This window comes from Lactuca virosa, chromosome 1 (genome assembly GCF_052849685.1).
Source record: "Lactuca virosa cultivar CGN04683 chromosome 1, Lactuca_virosa_CGN04683_v6, whole genome shotgun sequence".
Lineage (NCBI taxonomy): Eukaryota > Viridiplantae > Streptophyta > Magnoliopsida > Asterales > Asteraceae > Lactuca > Lactuca virosa.
Genome location: NC_136426.1, coordinates 49,393,315 through 49,414,824, shown reverse-complemented (window position 1 = coordinate 49,414,824; position 21,510 = coordinate 49,393,315). Strand labels below are relative to the sequence as shown.

The 21,510-nt window shown below is 34.8% G+C and overlaps 3 protein-coding genes and 2 non-coding genes across 6 annotated transcripts; 2 read left to right on the top strand and 3 right to left on the bottom strand.

The window, feature by feature from the left end:
- Positions 1–4,495: 4,495 nt before the first annotated feature.
- On the top strand, positions 4,496–6,347 carry LOC145125714 (plant UBX domain-containing protein 10-like). Its single transcript, XM_079061167.1, has 4 exons — positions 4,496–5,125; positions 5,437–5,610; positions 5,903–5,974; positions 6,047–6,347. Exons 1-4 carry the CDS (start codon positions 4,592–4,594, stop codon positions 6,275–6,277), a joined length of 1,011 nt encoding a protein of 336 aa, XP_078917293.1. The 5' UTR covers positions 4,496–4,591; the 3' UTR covers positions 6,278–6,347.
- Positions 6,348–8,771: 2,424 nt separating this feature from the next.
- Positions 8,772–10,987, top strand: LOC145125625 (uncharacterized). The gene is made up of 4 exons (XM_079061082.1): positions 8,772–9,134; positions 9,226–9,304; positions 9,619–10,043; positions 10,455–10,987. Exons 2-4 carry the CDS (start codon positions 9,278–9,280, stop codon positions 10,825–10,827), a joined length of 825 nt encoding a protein of 274 aa, XP_078917208.1. The 5' UTR covers positions 8,772–9,134; positions 9,226–9,277; the 3' UTR covers positions 10,828–10,987.
- A 1,329-nt stretch (positions 10,988–12,316) lies between these two features.
- LOC145151545 (U6 spliceosomal RNA) lies at positions 12,317–12,419 on the bottom strand. The gene has a single exon (XR_013732113.1). It is a non-coding gene; the product is annotated as a U6 spliceosomal RNA (small nuclear RNA).
- Positions 12,420–15,418: 2,999 nt separating this feature from the next.
- LOC145151546 (U6 spliceosomal RNA) lies at positions 15,419–15,521 on the bottom strand. The gene has a single exon (XR_013732114.1). It is a non-coding gene; the product is annotated as a U6 spliceosomal RNA (small nuclear RNA).
- A 1,239-nt stretch (positions 15,522–16,760) lies between these two features.
- LOC145125458 (uncharacterized) lies at positions 16,761–20,461 on the bottom strand. 2 transcript variants are annotated; one of them, XM_079060947.1, is made up of 5 exons: positions 20,182–20,461; positions 19,436–19,484; positions 18,259–18,669; positions 17,216–17,556; positions 16,761–17,140 (listed from the first exon to the last, which is right to left on the bottom strand). In XM_079060947.1, the coding sequence occupies exons 1-5, from the start codon at positions 20,260–20,262 to the stop codon at positions 16,925–16,927; spliced, it is 1,098 nt and encodes a 365-aa protein (XP_078917073.1). In that variant the 5' UTR covers positions 20,263–20,461; the 3' UTR covers positions 16,761–16,924. The 2 variants fall into 2 exon arrangements, with proteins under 2 accessions (XP_078917073.1, XP_078917133.1); XM_079061007.1 differs by lacking the exon at positions 20,182–20,461 and having other exon boundaries at positions 18,259–18,709; positions 19,436–19,463.
- Between the last annotated feature and the right edge of the window lie 1,049 nt (positions 20,462–21,510).

Here is a 21,510-nt window from a genome sequence, read left to right as displayed (position 1 = left end):
ACGTGTACAAATCATAGCATACATAAGAGATCCTACAGCGTTGGAGTATGATACCTTTGCCATGTATGCTATATCTTCTTCGGTGGTAGGACTTAAGGCGGATGATAGCTTGAAGTGGTCTGTGAAAGGAGTGCTGACTTCTTTTGCGTCATGCATATTGAAACGGTGCAGAACCTTCTCAATGTAGCTTTGTTGAGAAAGGTATAGAGTTCTTGCACTACGGTCTCGCACTATTTCCATTCCTAGAATTTTCTTGGCAGCACCCAAGTCCTTCATATCGAACTCAGCATTCAACTGGTCTTTTATCTTTTGAATCTCCTTTATATTCTTCGCTGCAATTAACATGTCATCCACGTATAAAAGTAGATAGACCATTGAACCATCGTCACACTTTTTGTAGTAAACGCAGCTGTCGTAGGTGCACCTTTTCAGCTTGTGACTGGTCATAAATGAGTCAAACCTTTTATACCATTGTCGAGGAGATTGCTTGAGGCCATAAAGAGACTTCTTCAATTTGCACACGTAGCTTTCCTTGCCAGGAGCTACAAAACCTTTAGGTTGTTGCATATATATCTCTTCCTCAAGCACACCATTTAAGAATGCTGTAATAACATCAAGTTGCTCTAATTCATAGTCATGAGAGGCAACTAATCCCAACAAGACACGTATTGACGTGTGTTTCACAACCGGAGAGAAAATGTCGGTATAATCGATACCTGGGATTTGACTGTAGCCTTTGGCTACCAAACGAGCTTTATATCTTGGTTTGTCACCAGGGTGGATAGCCTCCTTCAACTTGTAGACCCATTTGCACTTAACTGTCTTCTTACCCTTTGGAGCTGGAACGAGATCCCATGTGCCATTTTTCTGAAGAGATTCCATCTCCTCGTGCATGGAAACCATCCACTTATTAGAATGTTTGGATTGAATGGCCTCGTTGTAGCTTGTGGGCTCCATAACAGACTCAACTTCATTGGCAACTGTAAGTGCATAAGCGATAGAATTGGCTTGAACATATCTCTTTGGAGGTACAATCTGTCTGCGAGGTCTATCTCTTGCAATGGAGGGACTGTGAGGTTGGCTTGGAGCTTCGGCTGGCTCATGAGAAGAAGAATGTTGATTATTCGAGGGTTGAGAAACCTCGACACCTTCATGAGACTGGTCCTCGAAAGATGAATTTAAAGGAAACTCCACCTCCACTCGAACTTTGTCTTTTTCCGAATTTTCATTTTCTCTGGTCTGAATGTTGGAGACAGGATGAAGCATGGCTTTTTCATCGAAGGTCACATCTTTAGATGTCAAAACCTTGCTTAGCTTCGGGCTCCATAATTTGAACCCTTTAACACCTGTCGGATATCCGAGAAAGACGCATTTAATTGCCCTCGGTTCCAATTTACCGTTATCAACTCGGGCATATGCTGGACATCCAAATGGAATCAATTTCGTGTAATCAGCAGGTTGGCCGGACCAAAGCTCAAATGGGGTCTTCTTTTGAATAGCACGAGAAGGGGAACAGTTGATAATGTAGCATGCGGTTGAAGCGGCCTCGGCCCAAAAAGACTTCGGCAACTTCGAATGAGATAGCATGCATCGGACCTTCTCCATGATGGTGTGGTTCATACATTCCGTTACGCCGTTCTGCTGTGGTGTATGAACTACTGTGCGATGCCTCGTAATTCCTTCCCTACGGCAATAGGAGTTGAATTCTTCAGAACAAAATTCCAGTCCATTATCAGTACGAAGGTATTTCACTTCAAAACCTGATTGCTTTTCAACCAATACTTTCCAATCTCTAAAAGTTTGGAATACTTCTCCCTTTGACTTCAAGAAGAACGACCATACCTTTCTTGAGAAATCGTCAATGATCGTGAGCATATAAGAGGCTCCACCTTTCGATGTAACCTTCGCTGGTCCCCATAAATCAGAGTGTATGTAGTCAAGTGGCCCTTTCGTCGTATGTTTGCCACCGATAAAACTCACTCGCTTCTGCTTTCCAAATATACAATCTTCACAGAATTCAAGTTCGATTGATTTGTGCTCCCCGAGCAACCCCCTTCGACTTAGTTCATTCATACCATGGTATGACATGTGAGCGAGCCTGAGGTGCCATAGACGAGAGCGATCAGCGTTGGAGAGGGATTTAGAACATACCGAGACTTCGCCGGAGATAACTTGCCCATCCATAATGTAAAGGTTTGCGGATTTTCTAACTCCTCGGATGACCACAGAACCTTCCTTGAAAATATGGAGTTTCCCGTCTTTGCCAACAAACTCGTAACCTTTCTTCTCGAAAGTACCGAGACTTAGTAAATTTCGCCTAAGACCGGATACGTGCTTCACATCTTGAATCGTTCGAACAACGCCATCGAACATGCGGAACCTGAGTGTACCCCGTCCAATAATACGACACGAAGTGTCGTTACCCATTAGAACGTGGCCTTCGTTAACCTTTTCATATGAATGAAAAACGCTTCGGTTGGAGCTCATATGAAAAGTAAACGCTGAATCAAGTACCCACTCACTCGTGGTCATTAAACCGTAGTCTGAAACGGATGGAAGCTCGCCATCGGAACCAGTTTCGGCAACATCGGCTTCAACGGTGTTATTGGTTGTTTTTCCCTTTGCGATTGCCTTTGCTTTCTCCTTGTTCTTTAACTTGAAACATTCATCGATCAGATGTCCCTTCTTGTGGCAATAATTGCAATACTTGCGATTGGCTTTGGACTTAGATCTAGATCGGTTTTGTGAAGAGCTACCTCTCTCGTTAGGTCTCCCTCTGATGTTGAGACCTTCGGCTTTAAAATCACTGCTACTGTTCCCAACTATCTGCTTCATCTTTTCCTTTGAATCAAGAGCAGTCATTACCTCGTCAAGGACAAGAGTGTCCCGAGAATAGATAATGGTGTCACGAAAGTGATCGTAGGAGTCTGGGAGAGAAGATAATAAAAATAACGCCAAGTCTTCATCTTCGTATTTGACGTCCATATTCTCCAGATTTCCTACAAGCTCTTTAAAGGTAGAGAGGTGATCAGACAAAGAACTACCTTCACCCATCTTTAGGTTAAAAAGTCGTTGCTTCAAGTGTAGCTTGTTGGGCAAGCTTTTCGTCATAAGTAGTTGCTCGAGTTTTAGCCAGAGAGCCGCTGCGGATGTCTCTTTCAACACATCTTAGAGAACGTCGTTAGAAAGATGCAGACGGATCTGCGACGACGCCTTCAGATCTTTCATCTCCTTTTCCTCAGTCGACCAAGTTGCCGGCATTTTCTCCATTCCTAATAGTGCTTTGTGGAGATCCATTTGGATCAACACATCTTTCATCTTTACTTGCCAGAGAGGGAATCTTGTGTTTCTGTCAAGTAAAGGAATATCGTACTTCATCGATGACATGGTTGAAAATAGTTTTTTTTTACGAATCGTTATCGGAAAACCCGGATAGCTCTGATACCAATTGTAGACAAATCGACTACAATAAATAATCGATAACTTCAAGATCGAAGTATAAAACCCAAATATCACGATAGCGATTCAACGGAATATAAAACTATTTGAATAATCAACCAAGAATAAATCGAACGATAAAAAGAAAAAAACACGCGATATTTACGTGGAAACCCAAATCGGGAAAAACCGGGCGGAGGAAGCCGAGAACCAATTTACTATAATATTCAGTGTTTACAGAGATAGAGGAAAGAAAAACAAATATATCAAATATATATTTGTATGAATATGAGAGAAAAATGAAGATGTAATTTGAGGTGTGTTGTTTTTTTAATAAGCTTGGTTTCATTTCCTTTTATAGGCAAATGAATGTATGAATTCAATTGTCTATTACCATCCAAGCTTGACAAACATGCTACCATCCATTCTTGACAAACATGCTATGAATTCAATTGTCTATTACCATCCAAGCTTGACAAACATGCTACCATCCATTCTTAACAAACATGCTACCACCCATTCTTGACAAATTAAAACCACATGTGTAGAATGGTATTCTAGAAATCATCCAATGTTGAAGTTTGAAGGAAACTTCCACAATAAGGTTTTACATCTATGTTGAGCGTGAGGTTGGGAGTTCGATTCCTTTAAATTACTTATTGTGGTGCCACATGTGGGGAATTTTTCCTTGGAAATCTCTGTAAGGGCTGGGTTTGCCCTTCAAATATTGCGAGTAGGCTTCCGTTTAATTCGTTTGTTATTTCCAAAAAAAACAAAAGTTTTCTAATATATAGTCCATTTCATATCACTTTTTTTAATCCTTAAAATCGCAAAAACAACATCAATATTGAATCTTGATTACTCTACAAACTTGACTTGAAATCTTGATTACCCACATGAAAAATATTGCAAATTCTTGAACAAATATTATGTAAATGTCTTAGAAAACAGTCACTTTTTTAAATAGTCTATTAAAAAACAAAACTACATGATGACAACCATAGAAACTATTGCTAATTGATCAAATAGTCAAAAAGCAACGACCTTTACCACATTGGGTTCCCATTTACTTTAATCTCTTCCATGTTTCCATTTTGTCAGAGGAAATGCTACATAGGCTTCTAGTGATGCAAGTGTTGTGGCTCGACCCAAAATGGCTAATCCACTAGAAATGTTGGAAGCCTCATGCACTAGACTAGTGCGTCGAATGGTTAGCCTCCCACGAGCCATAATGGATCAAGGACTAGACCTCATGAGAAACCACCACCAATTCCCACCACCAAATGTTCCTCATGTCTACAACCACCACCCTCCACTAGATCACTCCATTAATCATCTTCAACCAGATCTGAGTTTTCTATCATGTTTTGAGCAACACTTTGGCATCATCCATCCGTTCTTCTATGCATGTAGGTTCGTGGAGGCGTTAAAGATGGCTCAAGATGAACACAAGTTTGTGTTCTTGTACTTGCATTTGCCTAATCACCCATTTACACCACATTTTTGTAAGGAAACTTTGTGTTCTGAAGTAGTGGTGCAGTTTCTTGATGCAAATTTCGTGTCATGGGGTGGTGTTGCTGATCAAGGTGAGGGTTTGCATATGGCTACAACACTTCGGCCAGCTAGCTATCCGTTTTGTGCGGTTGTCGCCCCTGGTTCAGGCCACAACTTAGACGTGGTTCAACAGGTATGTTTGAACCACACACCAAGATTTTGATTTCTTGTAGTCTTGCTTTATTTTAGTGGATTAACGAGAATATGATTTGATCCGGTAATTAAACTAGGTATAAAAGTTTTTTTTTGAATAATGATGAAAGAACAACTTAGTAGAGAAATTTAGGAAAAAATGTTTGCTCCGTTAAGTCATAATTTTTATAAATTTGTCATCATTTACTTTTCACTTCCATTTCTAGAAGTATGTCAGCATGTTTTCTCATATATTTTTAAATTTCATTTATCCTTAATGCAATCGGTAGTTCTGAACATATTATTAAGTAGATGGAAGGGCCGGTGACCCCAGAAGAACTAGTAGAAATACTACAAACGATACTCGAGGAGCAACAATCAGCGTTCGGTAATAGAAGGGCACAAGCTGAAGAAAAAAGAAAGGCCGATATTCGATTGATACAAGAACAAGATGCCGCTTATGCTGCCTCTCTCCAAGCGGATCAGGTTCGTTTAATCATGCATTTTTTTATATATTCCATGGGTCCCACCATTCATATCACTCGGACTAGTCATGCATGTCTCATAGTCAAATTCCACTCATAAGTATTTTTTATATAGTCTGATTTGTACGTATAATGTCATTATCATCCACCATTCCCCAATGCCCAAGTCAAAAATAAATTTAGAGTCACTATCGTGACGACATATTTTACATAAAATTGTAATATACAAGCAGTTAAAGCGGTTATGTTTAGGTTCCGGAATTTTATATAACTTCTTATTTTTTTGGCTTTAGGAAAAGATGTCAAAACTAGAAAATAAAGCTCAACACGAAGAAAATGCAACTGCCAATGGTCAACATTCCCAGGTTTGTTTTGCAAGTCATGGTTGTACATTTGGCTTATAGACTTGTGCTTGATGTCTGGTTTATCTTCTTCAGATTTTAATACGGTTTCCAAATGGAGAAAGGAAGGAGAAAACATTCTCAAGTTTAGACAAAATGGAAGCCATTTTCAAATTCATCGATTCACTAGGCATACCAGGAGTTGGTGAAAACTACAGACTCGTATCAAGTTTTCCTAGAAAGGTTTACGGTGTTGATAAGGGAAGAATGACCCTTAAAGATATCGGGTTTCATTCAGAAGTGACTTTATTTATTGAACTTGTTTGATTATGCTTCGTATTGCAGTATATTTAAGATTATTCCTTGACCCTTCTTTTATTATGAAGCGTTCCGGTTGTATTATTCATGTATATCTGTCGTTTCTTGGAAAACCAAACCACTGTCGGAGCTATAATTTTAGAATAAATGGACTTACATTTTATTAGGATATTAAAATATATTATATATCCAAATAAAATATATTCTATACCCGAAATAACCTTATAGAGTTTTTACATTTAAAAGAGACTTTGACAAATAAACATTCATCTACGTACATAGAGATATATTTATCTTTATAAGAATCTATCTTTATACGAATCAAATCTTCAAAAGTTCCATAATCTAATAGATTTTCTACTTTTCCACTTTGATTGATTTCATGCTATAGTTTTTCAATAATAACTATTTTTACACAATTCATTTCTTAAATATAACTGAATTTTTATTAGTAAATTAATTTAATAATTTTTTTGTGGATATGACTACTATATATAGTCATATTGAAACATGTGATCTGAAATATAAGCTTATAAGTTTTAAGCTAAATGTGAACTAATATGTTTGAATTTATATGAAAAATGGTCCTTGTAAAATTAATCATGCTTTATGTTAAATTGCTAAAAAAGCATGATATATTTTGAACTACGAAATATTAAGGGCCGATTAGTAAGAACAGTGGAAGGAGTTGGGTGTAAATAGAAGAAAGTTCGAGGACATGACTAAAGTACGTACAAGATGTGAAATCCTAGAAAAAAGTTTATTCATTCTCTTTGTCTCCCTACAACAATGCTCGAATGGTTCAAAGCTTGTGGTTTAATTTAGTCACATATAAAGGAGTGGTATAGCTTGGACCCCACTGGTTGTAAAAACCTCTTTTTATAACCTTTTGTAATTAGTTTTCTCTCTAGCTTATTACTAGTTTTTATTTATAAAAATATGACGGTAATTAGTTTTTTCTCTAGCTTATTACTAGTTTTTATTTATTCAAAAAAAAAGATACAAGGGAGTGGTCATCGCATTGGTCAAGTGTTTGCTAAGGAAAGAAAAACTGTAAGAAAGTGAAGAGATGACACAAAACCTTTACCATATCGAACATCGGACACAGTGTTGCCGATGCCACATCATCTTCCATACAAATGTTGTCCCACTCAATTGGATTGGATTAATTGGGTTGAATATTTTTGGCACCATATTTAAGGTGTTGTTTGTTTTTTCTGAGGAATAATATATGCAGACTGCGAACCATATCTGCAGACCTCTGCAATAGAAGATGTGGATCAAACGTCTGCAGTCTGAAAGAAGAAGACTTGTTTTTTAACATCTGCAGGCTGTTAGAATAAACTAAAATCTAATTAAACTTATTAAAAAAAAATTCAAAGAGTTTTTCAATAATTTTATGACTTTATTATAGATAATTAACAAATGATCAACTTTTATGTATTATTGTATAAAAATGAAAATAAAATGGTATAATTAACGTATATATTTGATAAAAACCAACAAACTTTGGTCGCAAAGTTATACCTAAACATTGTAATTAGGGATAAAATATTTAACACATAAATTGGATGGAAACAAATTTTGATTTTAAATGAAAATTTTTAAAATTTTCATTTTACTTTTTCAATTAAATCAATTAAAAACTTGATATAAATATTTTTTCTCAAAATTAAATGATACTCCATTAAATAATGTTTTATAAAATCTGACACAAAAAAATATAAGACAAATATTAAGATTTTTTTTTCATTTCTATATAAAAAGTTTCAATGACTTTATTGTAATTAAATCTTTATTTATAAATTTGTCATAAATTACTATTGTCTCACCGAACTTTTTTCTTTTAAGTATTTGTATTTTTTTTATTAAAAACCGTTTATAATAGATATAGTAAGCCCATATGCTATTGGGTTTGTGCAGAACAAGGCTTTATTTCCATTTGGGCTTTGTATTTTGTCCTGGGAATTCTTAGGAAACGAACAAATAATTTAAGGCGTGTCTCGTTTAGTTTCAACAAAATCGGAATCACTTTCATGACGTATTTTTTTACTAAATGATTGGAATGTTATTTTTTTATTATTGCATATCAAACATAACTTAATTATTGTAAAATTATTTTAAATGAATGAAAACGAGATTGTTGATGATTCTATGACGCTTTTATTTGATATCTAATGATTTGTTTGTCAATCGGGCCCTTGCAAAACCCATATAAACATGTATTCTTAATCTCGTTCTATATATATATAAGTTACACAATTATGAAGTAGCTTGACAATAGCCAAAATCCACAAGTAGCACAATTTATTTGAAATATTTAAATGATATTTTATTTTTTAGGTAATCCAGGTGATCCAAATTAAATAAATGGTATAGCCCCTATTCAACTACTTTGAATAACTAACTACGTTTTTAAGAGCCGGAAAAAAAAAAAAAAAAAAAAAAAAAAAAAAAAAAAAAAAAAACCTCAAATTCAATTTGGGTCTTGTATGAATCTGTGATCTCTCAAAATCCAATCAAACCGCCTTTGTCCCATCGTTATCCTGATAACCTTCACCGACATGAATTATATCTCTTTCTCTCACTCTGTATCGTCTTCACTTCTTTCGAGTTCCATTTACCTGTCACATTGTGTGCCTCCATTGATCCATTCGATCCCAATTCCCAAACTCATACCTTTTCGTTTGTAGATGTTCTTACTTTTACATTCATGTTAATCGCTGTTGTCGATTCTTTTTAACCTTTGGAATTCATCGTTTTGTTCCAATTTACCATGTTTGCTTTATGAGCAACAGATGAATAGGTGAATTTCTGAAGTACATTTCGGAGATTCAAACAAGAGCAGTTTTGTTCCTCTGAATAGGTGATTTTCTGAAGTACTTTGTCTAAATTCTTTTGTTGAGTTTTGTGCCAATAGAGGATTGACTAAAACATTTGCTTTGTTACATTTTCAGCTGTTATCTGTAATGTGGATGCAAAAGTGATTGGGTGCTGTCAAAGGGAATAATGGCCTTGGTGACCCGTCAGGTTCAGGTAGAAAAAACGCCCAAAATTTTGTTATTGTATTCAATTATTCATATATTAAGGGTGTGGTTGGATCTACTTGTTCAAATTGATTACCACGACTTTTAGAATCAGAATTAGACAATCATTTTGAACAAAAGTAGGCATATAACCTCAAAGATTCTAATACATTTACCCTAAAAATTAGAATTAGAATTAGAATCACTTTTGCCAAACACTATACAATTCGATTATCTCCCCCAGGTTGCCAAACACCATATAATTTGATCACATTTACCCTAAAATTTGTATGGAGTTTTGATAGATCTTTATTATCTTTCAAGGGTGTCTATGCTCCATCAAGGCCTTCTTGGAAGAAAGGGACCAAATTGAGCCAAAATTCAAAGGCATTTTGCACATTTCAGAAGATAGATATCACCTTATATCTTAACAGTGTGGGCCCGCCTTTTATCCATGGATCAAAGCGGAAATCTGTAAGAGTATCATCTTTTGAAGGTAGTGATGAAGGTGATGAATACATAGACAGAGTGAGAGGGTCAAAATGGGCAAAAAGTCCGTACATCTCCTCAAATGGAGGTTTGACATCATTGCCCACATCTTCACCAAGTCAAGATCGTACATTAGAAGAGCATTCCTGGAATGAAAGAGTGGAAACAGACCACGAGCTCATGAAATGTGGGATTTTAAAGAGGGTATGGTGCAACTTTTTGAGTTTGGATGCAAAAATAAAGATCCCCATGATTATATTGTAAGTAACCTGTATCTAATATATTCCAGAAAAACGTTGTAGGTGAATAGGTTGTTAAGTGTTTTCACACCTTTTTAATAATCCAACACGCTACTAAGGTAGTGTTTGGTGTGATGGAATCGAGGAAGGAATGGAATGATTCATTCCATTCCTTTCTATTCCTTTCATTTTGTAAATTTCATTCCTCAGCAGGGCATGTGTGTGTGTGTGTGTGTTTTCATGCCATCATGTAATGGAATGAAAATTTGCAATATAACCCATTTTTATTTATTTTAACAACACAGTTACTATAAATTTTTTCTTGATGCTAGTTAAATTGCAATTTTATTTTCTAAAAGCAACTAATAATATATTCTTTTTTTTATAATCTTATTTTGGTTTTAATGCACATTTATTATGCTTGATTTGCAGCATACCCCTGTTCCTTACAGTGAACATAAAGTATGGTGTTCATGTTGCAAAGGAGTTGATCCCTTTGTGGATTGGTGGACCTTTACTCCTTGCTCTTTACATCAAGATGGTCCATGTGATATACTGGCTCTATGTTTTCAGCTTCAAGCAATCAGTCAAATTAGTAAACAACTTTGGTCATGGAAAAGAATACATACGAATTCATTTATGGCAACAATTGGTGTACTTTAGGAACTTAGACTACAAAGATGAGTCCAAAAGAATGTGGAAAGAGTTTCAGGAATGGCTTGGGGATATGTGTATGGAGTTTGTTGAATCAATGTGGTCTTATCGCAGAACTGTTGGGTTTTTGAAGATGACCAAGATCATATAGGTTGAATAGATGTTTTTTTTTTTTTTTTTTTGAGTCTTTTGTTTCATGTAATGGTTTGTTTTGGCTAACCTAGGCATACAGATACAGGAAGCACGAGATTGGGTTATATCTGTTTACCATTTCCGGAAAGTTTCTTTGAGGGCCTGTTTGTTATACGTAATGTTGTTCACTGTTCAGATAAACCTAAACCAAATTGTCCAGCTGAATCAAAACAACATAAAGAGTTAATATACCTAATCTGAATAACCAAAAAACAACCTACTCGTCATCTACAAAGACTAAAAACTATGCAAACCTCTGACTCCGACACAAATTTATATACCCTAAACTTATTGCCATTTAAACACTCATAATTCTTGTTTTTTTGGTGTTTATTATTATTAAATTGGTGAACTTACTGAAACCGAGTCACAAATCAACCGTGCAAGCAACTATGTCCGGGATACCTGCCCTTGATAGCGTTTTTGGTGTACAAAATGAAACAAATGGCACTAGAGATGTTGAGTTAGAATTTGAAGGTGGTCAAGATGGAAAAATTGGGGAAATCAAATAAACTATAAAAACAGTGCTTCATTGTCCTTGATCATAGATGATGGTGTCTCTGCAAAGCTTCCATTGACTATTTAGAGGTGAATGCATTATCGTCTAAATTTCTCTTTGTTTGATATCATTAAACACGAGGCATGGATCATAACGTTCCTGTATAAGTTCAATTTTCGTTTCTTGATTTGTGAATAAGTTAGGTAAGACAACAGACTTAAGTGACCATCATGTCAATGTTGTTTGGACTATACACTTACATTTATCTTATTCTACCAAGGGGTTCGACTGATATCACACTCCCAACAATTAGAGAAATAAATCTCATCTAAATTCATATAATTATAAATGCTGGATAAACTTATCTGTTTCAAGAAATAAAAAATGAGCCTACATTTGAACCCACACTCGTCATAAACCCTAGAGAAAACTTGTGTGTAATAAAAGACAAATAACCAAACCAGACAATATCCATTCCATGGCAAAACATACAATATATATGTAGTTACATACTTACAGTAAAAGAAAAGAATCTTGGAGCAACAATAGACATGAAAAGGCAAAATTCTCCCAATGGCTTACAAAGTTACATTGGGCAAAAATCCAAGCAACTTGTACATTTCTGTCTTGTATGATGACCTGAGTCCTCTTTGCAAATTTATACTAATTCTGATCCCTTCAACGTCCTAGCTCTATATTGTTAGAAAACTACTCTTTTACTCTTTTAGTCACAAAACACCATGGTCTTGGAACGATTCAATATGGCTGGCTTTCCAAGATTCAAGTTGAAATCCGCCAATGCACCCTACGTCAATATGAAGCCGTGGTTAATAAAAGAAGATAATCAACAAAAAGCCGTCCAAACCGCACCCTCTCGCTTGAAATCGATGTCACTTCCGAATAGGAATTAGGGTTCCGGCGAAGACGATAAGCGGAGAGAAGGTAGAAAAAAAATTTGGACCATTTCTCGATTTGTGCGTGTCATCCTTGCGCAGGGGCCATGCTAATCTTCTCTGTATCGTTCCAATTTTATCGGATGTCCCCGAAGGGACGATTATGGATGCTGAGCTCGACTATATAACGCTACACTCATTTCTTCATCTGGTAGATGTGGGACTAGCACTCGACAGCATCTTGTTACATGAACTAATGTACTATTTATCTTTTCTTTTGAAAACGTTCCTTTTTCTTTTACTTGCCTTGGTCAATCAAATTAAACGCTCTCTCACACTTAAAAATTTTCATCTTTTTTTACAATAATTTTTATATTTGATCTATGTTATAAAATATACCATTAAAAAAATCAACCTTCAAAAACATTAGATATGCGAAAGTTGTATTACAAATTTGGAATTAGAGTGGAAAACTCAAAAGAAGTAAAGAACTATTAAAAACTTTTCTCTTTTTATACATAATGACCCTCATCTTACTAGTTCTAAAGTTAAATTAAGGTTTTCCAACATCAATTTCTACATTCACTTTCCTTATCTATTTTGATGTATTTTATGTAATCAACTTACTATTCTAATCCTTTGAGTAACTCGATACCGATTTAAGATCATTCTTACAAGTAAAACTTTACAACGAAAATGATTGAAGTTCTTAAAAGACTTTAAGGATCGATTCTTTCATATTTTCTACCAAAAGACCGTAGACTTCAAAAGAATGGTGGAACCATTACAACTAGATAGAAATTACAATTGTACTACACAACCAAAGCAAATGAATTGCAAGATGCAAGTCTTTCGACCGTATTTGTAACATGTGCCACGGGTCCGAAGTGAAGAAATGATTAGCGCTCGAAATGGATTGCGACTTTTTGGGTTATTATGAAGAGAGAAGAGTCGAGCACACCAAGAATACCTTTTGGAAAATATGTTTTAAATTTTTTATAAGAAGACTTATTCTTACTCGATATTGAAAAGTGAAGTTTGGTCATTCTCTCTTGATGGCTTTATTTACCAACACCTATGACAATACATATTTTGATTGTGAAGTTGTCCTTGCACGTTATTCATAGATTAGATAAATGTTGTTTTTGTGTCGAATTAATATTGTTAAAAGTAGGCAGTACACATGTGCTTAACCTAGATTTACTTTCATTCCAATTCTTTCATGTTATATTTTGTAAACCAAACGGCGCCATTTAAACAAACATACATACATGTAAATGCTGCAATCATTACATGGATAAAGAGGCTGCAATTATTACAGAGTTTGGCATACATACATGTAAATTATTTCTATTGTGGTTTTACAGAAATATAGGCTGCAATTATTACATGGAAATAGAGGGAGTTCTTGTCTCACCTTTTTTGGGTAAAACATTAGTGTTGTGCCTAGCAAATTAATTACAACACATATATTATGTCATGTCCCATCCAATCATGCATAACAGTTAGCCCCTAGCAATAAAATGTTTGCATATAAATTCCAACTATATAGGCCAACGTTGCTTCTTTCATATTTACAAAAGAAATTTTGAAGTTTCTAAAGACTTCAAAAATGTTGGATTCGTAGGAACTAGTAGGAATACAACCTACGTAAGCCACAAGTCTTCCAACTTCTCGCATCAGCTTCACATTCACTTCATTTATCAAATTAAATCACAAATCTTTCACACCCAATTTGTTATGTCATGTGTAACAAACGTGGGCTCAGACAACAATTTCAGAAACATGCATGCATTTGAAAGATGACAAGAATGAGAGGCCATGAAGGTGACTTGATGTATCTTGCATACTATTGAATGCAAATTGCACAACAATGCCAACAAGATAGTGTGCAGGTGTAGCGGATGTTGTGTTGAATGGATAAATGATGTCTTTGTTGAATGCAAAAAAGATCTTTTTTGGACTAAATAAACTGTTTGAATATGAGTATATGAGCATTTTATCAAAATCTAACACTCAAAAAAAGCAATTATCACCATCACCATAGTCATCAATTTTAACAATCGAACAAACAGAAACATCAATTCGTAAAACAAGAATTTTTCTGGTTCGCATAATGTTTTGGAAGAAACTGAAATCTCTCAAAGGAACTGGAACATGGATGAACTGAAATTTGTCATGCGGGATGGAAAATGAAAGGGAATCCAATTCCATTCCTTTAAATAATTGGAATGGTTCATAAAACTTATGGAAATTATCCTTTTTACTAATTTCTCATACACAAGACTTTTCTTAAGCATTTTATTACAATTGCAATTGCACCACAAAGCATTAACACTGAACTCCAACTAAAATCAGGATGATGGACCTAAATAGAAGAACATAACTATGATCCTGGTACATTTTAAACCCTAGCGAATATAGCATAACAGAAAGAACATAAAGGATTAATATGGATGATCTGAATAAATGAAATCAATCTACATTGGTACTAATCTACAGAGACTAAAAACTAGAGGAATTACAGATGCAAACCTAGAATTCAAAACTGACAAACTTATTTGATTTTAGTTTCATAAACCTATTGCAATTTAAACCATAAATTCATATAATCATAAATGTTGGATAAACTTATTTGCTTCAAGAAATCAAAATGAATCTGAGTTTTGATACTCCAATAATGATCAAAAGCAGGGCAGAAAATCATCAATGGTAAGACTGGTTTGATCACAAAACACCATCATTTAAGATTACTATGGTTAATAGATCGACCATCCTCACAAACACTATAACAGCTTAAAACTCACAAAAGTCCATCATCATAACTTGCAGTTTACTTGATAAAATATAGTTACAAACACCCCAATTTGGGTTAAACTTGTTCCGCATACCCCAATCGAAGTGCATAAGTGTAGACACAAATAAACTACAGAACTGAAGTTCAAACACAATCAAACATTTGCTCATATTCGAACACACACACACGGATTCAACATCTCTTCGCAGAAATAAATTTTGATGCATACCTCCATAAAATCCGACGATTGTTATGAAGCCGTAGTTCAACAAATGATAATAAATAACGGCCCCCGTCGCATGAAATCGCTGTCACTTCTGAATAGGGATTAGGGTTTCTGCGAAGACGATGAAGGCGAAAAAAACATTTGGACCATTTCTCGATTTGTGCGTGTCATCCTTGCGCAGGGGCCATGCTAATCTTCTCTGTATCGTTCCAATTTTATCGGATGTCCCCGAAGGGACGATTATAGGTACTGATCTCGACTACATAACGCTACACTCAGTTGTTCGTGTGGTCGATGTGGGACTAGACAGTCGACACACATGTCGTTACATGAACTAATTTACCATAATACATTATTTTTGTTTTTTTTTTCTTTAAAAGAAAAGCGCTGAAATTATTTAACTTGCATTATAATTTGGTCAATCAAAATAAATGTTATATCTTCTTTAAAGTTTCAGTTTTATACAAAAATTTATAATCTTGATGTTACCAATGTATAGAATGTAGCGATTAACAATATCAACTTTTGAAAACTTTAGATTGTGAAGGTTTTGTTGTTGTATTGCGACTAGAACGGAAAAGTGTTTTTTTTTATAGGTTAGCCACTAAAATAACCAAAATGGATTGAATATCATCACAAAAATTATATTTGAATAGTTGTCATAGAATAACTATACATTTTGCAAAACGGACTTAGTGAAATGTTTTTTTACATAGAACTGTCTAATAATAATCATCTATAGAAATCTTTGAAAAAAAAAATCTTTTTTCATTATTATTTCGCAAGAAATTACGTTACATTTAAAAAAACATAGTTGTTTTATTATAAATATTTAAAATGTAACGTGTGCATCCATTTTGATTGGTTGGTAATTATTTGTTTATGTGGTGTTACTACTAGAGCCAAGTTATTTGTCTTTCATAGTCAATTTGTTCATTCATATTCTATTTATTATTTATTTCTAGGAACTTTGTATACTCAATATATTATTTTAAAACCGTTAAATTAACTTGATACTGATTTTAGACAATTCTTACAAAAAAAAAAACATTACAACCGAAAGATCATAGTTTATAGAAGACCTTGAGGATGGAAAACCGGTAATATTGCAATTATTTAGGAGAATGTTACCCCTTTCATCTTTACAACAGAAAAATTTTAGCTTCTTAAAGACTTTAAATATGGCGAGGACTTGCAAACACAACTTGCATCCTAATTGGATTGTGAGCATATGTCTCAAGCATGTATCCAAAATGAAGAAATGATTGGCACTCGAGATAGACTGCAACTTTTGAGTTATTGTGAACAGACTTTAACTTTTGAAAGACATATTTCATTAAGAAAACTTATCCTTATGTTGAAAATGTGAAGTTAGTTTATTGTGTTCAAAGGTTTTTAGTCAGTAATACCCCCTTATACACAACAAATGCAATACAACATGTTTTGTCATGTCCAGTCATGCATAACAAACGAGCCATGGTAATAAAATGTCTTTCGAGCTTTTCCGTCTGCATAAAAATTCCAACTATTCAGCAGAATGCTGCTTCTTTCATATGTACAACAGAAAAAATCCAGTTACTAAAAAATATGTAGTATCTGTAACAACCTACATGACCAATTAAACTGTTCTTTTTTGTAGACTCATTGTTCAGTTATAGTAGCAGAAGGTAAAAACCGCATAAGAAAGCTGGAAAGAGACCATATGCAAATCACCCCAAGGCACTGAAGAACATTCAACAGCATACCCAATGAACCATTTATAGCCAAATTATGTGGTGTTGACTCAGCCCTTATAACAGTTAAGGACAATGCAGTCACAAGTTGTGCTGCACGATTCAACTGATGCAATCTATACACCTGCACAATACAAAATCATAAAAACCTTGTACAAACAATCTAACAAACATGTGGTAATGGATTAAGGTTAATTACTTGAAAGATAACGGGAATGAGAGGCCATGAAGGTGACTTGATGTATCTTGCATACTGTTCGAATGCAAATTGCACAACAATGCCAACAAGATAGGGCGCAAGTGTAGCGGAAGCTGCTGGACCTGTCCACGGCCAAACTAAACCCATTGTGACCATTGGAATCATGAGACTGAGTACCAATGCAGCCACTGAAGTGATTCTGTAAACCAATTGAGGAGGTGGAATCATGCGGTTTTTGGTGTTGATTGGCTCGGTAGGCCTGCGTAAATTGTCTACTATCAAAAGGAATACGGCTACCCCACAATAGAATAGAGCTTCCGTGAAGAATAATATAAGGAAATCTGCAAATAACAATAAAGATTCATCTCAAAACCTTAAAGCATAATGCTAAAGGGTTGTTTTTTTCATTAAGGATAAAGTGTTGAGTGGATAAATGATGATACACAAAAACTGTTTTTTTTTTGGACTGAGTAAACTGGTTGAATGTGGTATAAATGACCATTTTACCCTTGAAACACTCCAACAAACAATTTTCACCATATTCATCAACAGATCAATATATTTGATAAGTTATGTTATATATGGTTGTTTCTAAGGCTAACTCTTTTTGGGACTGGATAAACTATCTGAATATGAGTAATTTTACCCTTCCAACACTCGAACAAACAATTTTTACCATATCCATCAACAGATCAACATATTCAATAAGTTATATTTATATATGGGTGTTTTTAAAGCTGTTTCCTTTTTAGATAAAATACATTGTCTAAATATGAGTAAATGACCATTTTACCCTTCTAACACTCCGACAAACAAAGTTACACATGGGTGTTTCTTTTTGACTAATGAGGCTTTTCCCATTATGTAAGTCATAACTTTTTACAGAAATTCCCTTGTTTATTTCTACTCCATTTCCCCAAGTGTGTCATCATTTTCTAAAATATTCTTTAAACATTATTTGTCCAGACAACACTTAATAAGAAACATAAAAAATAAAACACTGAAACAGGGTCTTTCTTAAACGGGTTTTACAGAAATTATACCTGTCAACAGAGAGTCCTCAAAAACACTAGACAGGATCTTTCGCATATAAAGTGATGGGAAAATGAAAGAGGCTACAAGAACAGCGGGACCCACAAACCAGTAGAGTTTCGTTTGACCCGAAGTTGAGATTGTGGGTGTAGTAGATACAAGAATTTCGGGTTCATTTTTGTATGGGTGGTTATAAAAGGAGATAAGACCCGGCTTTCCTCCACTTCTTTCAAGGGTTTCAAATCTTTTAGATGCTTCATCTTCAATCAAAAGATCATCATCTTCTTCATCTGTTCCATCATCTGAATCTATATCATTGCTTCCTGAGATCAGATCCTCCACAGAGGCAAAGAATATAAATCGTCTTTTTGGGAACCTTTGGTTCATGTTCAACCTTCCATTTATGGAACATCTTGTATTAACTGCAAAGCATAATTTTAAAACAAGGCGTAAAACTAGAATCTGCATACACAAATGAGAAACTGGTTTTGAACAACACTAGAAATTAAAATGGCAAATGCCCTTCAAAAGAAATGGATGTAGGGGTGTTTGGTTTGGGGAATGTTTTAAAAGTAATTCTAATTTGTCAATGCACGTGATTGGTTGGCTAGAAATGGAATGGGATTCATTTCCATTCCTTTAAATAATTCGGTTTGGTTGTAAATCTGTCAAAGGATTTGGAATGGAAATAATGACAAATGACAGAATTACTCTTTATTCACGGAACTTATTTGGATACTTGTAATATTCAAATTACACTTTTAATAATTTCTTGTTCGCAAAATTTTCTAAGACTACTTTTGGGTAAAAAACAAATTATATCATTAGTAACATATAATTATTGACACATCGTAAAAAGAAGAAACCAAAACATACTAAAATGTTAAAGATAGAGTTTAGAAAGGGTATTTCAGTCATTTATAGAAATGAGGGAGGAATTGAATTGAATTGAATTTCACGTGTTTATCGAAGGAACGTTTAAGTTCCATCACTGGTAAGATTTTATGAATTCCAACAGAATGCATTTCTGTAGCCATCTGCAATCAAACACCGGAATGGAATGGAATTGAATTCCAATTCCGACCAATTCCTAAGGAATCAGGTGAACCAAACACCCCCTAATCCTTTTTGTCAGGAAAAAATTAAGAAAATCTAAATGGGAAATCAAGTAACAAGTTACAAACGCACCTTTGGTTTTCAGTTGCCTACAATCATGTAATCTTGGAGGCAAGCTGACCTGAGAACAGAAGTTGCTAAATTACTACAGGAACAAAAATAACTTTTATGGGAAATTAGGAATATGGAGATGTGATAATAATGACAAAAGTAATGACACAAAATAAAGATATAGCTATTTAATTAACTTACGACACACTAAGCAAATACTCAAATCCACAAACTACACATAAAAACACATGAAGGATGTCTGATCTTATTAAGTAAAAAATGACGCCATTCATGTTTAAGAAAAGGTAAAAACTCATCGTTTTCCCAAAGAAAATAGAAAATATTAACCTTTACGTCAAACCAAAGAGAATAGGGATGGTATGGATGGTATGAATAACAAAAAAGCAACGAAGAAAGATACAAAGAACATAAAGAATGAATATGGATGCTATGAATAACAAAAAAGCAACGAAGAAAGACAAAAACCAAACGAATTAGAGATGCGAACCTAAAATTCAAAATTGAAACAGATTTATTTGATTTTAGTTGCATAAACCCATCGCGATTTAAACCCAGTATTCATATAATTCTAAATAGTTGATAAACTTATTTGTTTGGAGAATCGAAATGAATCTCTGAGTTTGAAACCGTACTCGTCATAAACCCTAGACAAGACTTTCGTATAACGGAAAACGTAGTACGCTAGCAAATTGAAGGGTACATAAACAAATCAACTAAGGTGTTATTGAATTACTTAATATTTGTACCTGGAGAGTTCTTCTGGATGGCAATGAAGCACAGAAAGATGTGGAAACGCAGGACAATGAAGAAGAAACTTTGACTGCCATTCTTAAAGGCAAATATATTCTAACTCAAACTTGAAATCTACAGGAACCCCATTTGAAAGAAACGGAATTCGTAGAAACCCATTTGATAAAAATTGAAACACTTGGTTGATTTTGAGGAAATGGTAATTGGGCGTTGGATACGATCCAAGAAAGCGGCTACTCTGTCGTTGTTTTTGTGTCCAAGTGAAGTGAAGTGAGGTTGGTGAAATACAACAATTAAGTACAGTCGTAGTTGTAAATTTCAGTTGGGAGACGGTTCTTTCCAAAGAATTGTGTAGGATAATTGTATAGGATGATTGGTTTTTACCAAATTCTGATGATACAGAAAATTATAAAATTCGGGATTCGGTACCGGTATTAGTATCGAAAACCGGTACCATTCTCGGTACCGGTACCGATAACGTTAATTTGTTACAGTACTCGGAATTGACTTTCAATCAAATTTGGTATTCGGGAAATTGAGAACTGTACCGGTGGGTATCGGTTTGGTCTCACACTATCCCTAGAATTGTATACAAAGTTTTATGCAGTTCAATAAAGTCAAAGTCAGAGATACTAATTTTTTTATGTACTTGGTCCTTGTGGTTTGCAAAACTTATATGAAACTCTTTTTGTAATTCAGTCTAATTTCAGTCGTTTGGTCGTATCAAGTTCAAAAAAGGAGGAGGTATTTTGGTCTTTTCATATATTGCCTTCTCCATCCCTTTTAAAATGCCCAAGATAACGCTCAAAACGTTCAAGCTCTTTCTCTCTCAAAAATGGTGATTTGTATGTGTGGAAGCGTAGCTATGAGAGTCACATCTTGGACGGACCTCAATCTAGGAAGGCGATTCTGGTCTTGTGCTCGAAAAGGTCGAAGTTGTCCATCTCTTGGGTGAGTGGACGATTTGATGTGTGCCAGGGTTATGGAGGTGATTCTTGGCTTGCTAAGAAAACTAAACAATGTTGAAATGATGTTGAATCGAGTTTCTGCAAATGTTGTGAAGCTGAAGCGGATGCTTCTTTTGTCTTGGACTTTTTTCGTTTATATATGTAAGCACTAAGTAGGAGTGAGATTTGGGGATGTATTTTGGTCGGTGCAAGTCTTTTGTATTTTGGGATGTATTTTGGGTCTGTATTCTGGGATGGGTATTAAGAACTGGAATGTGAATTACCACTTGATTTTGGGATGGGATGTCATGTATTGGAATGTTAATGTAATGCATGGTTTTGGTTAATCAGTTTAATGGTATTGCATATTAAGGTAAC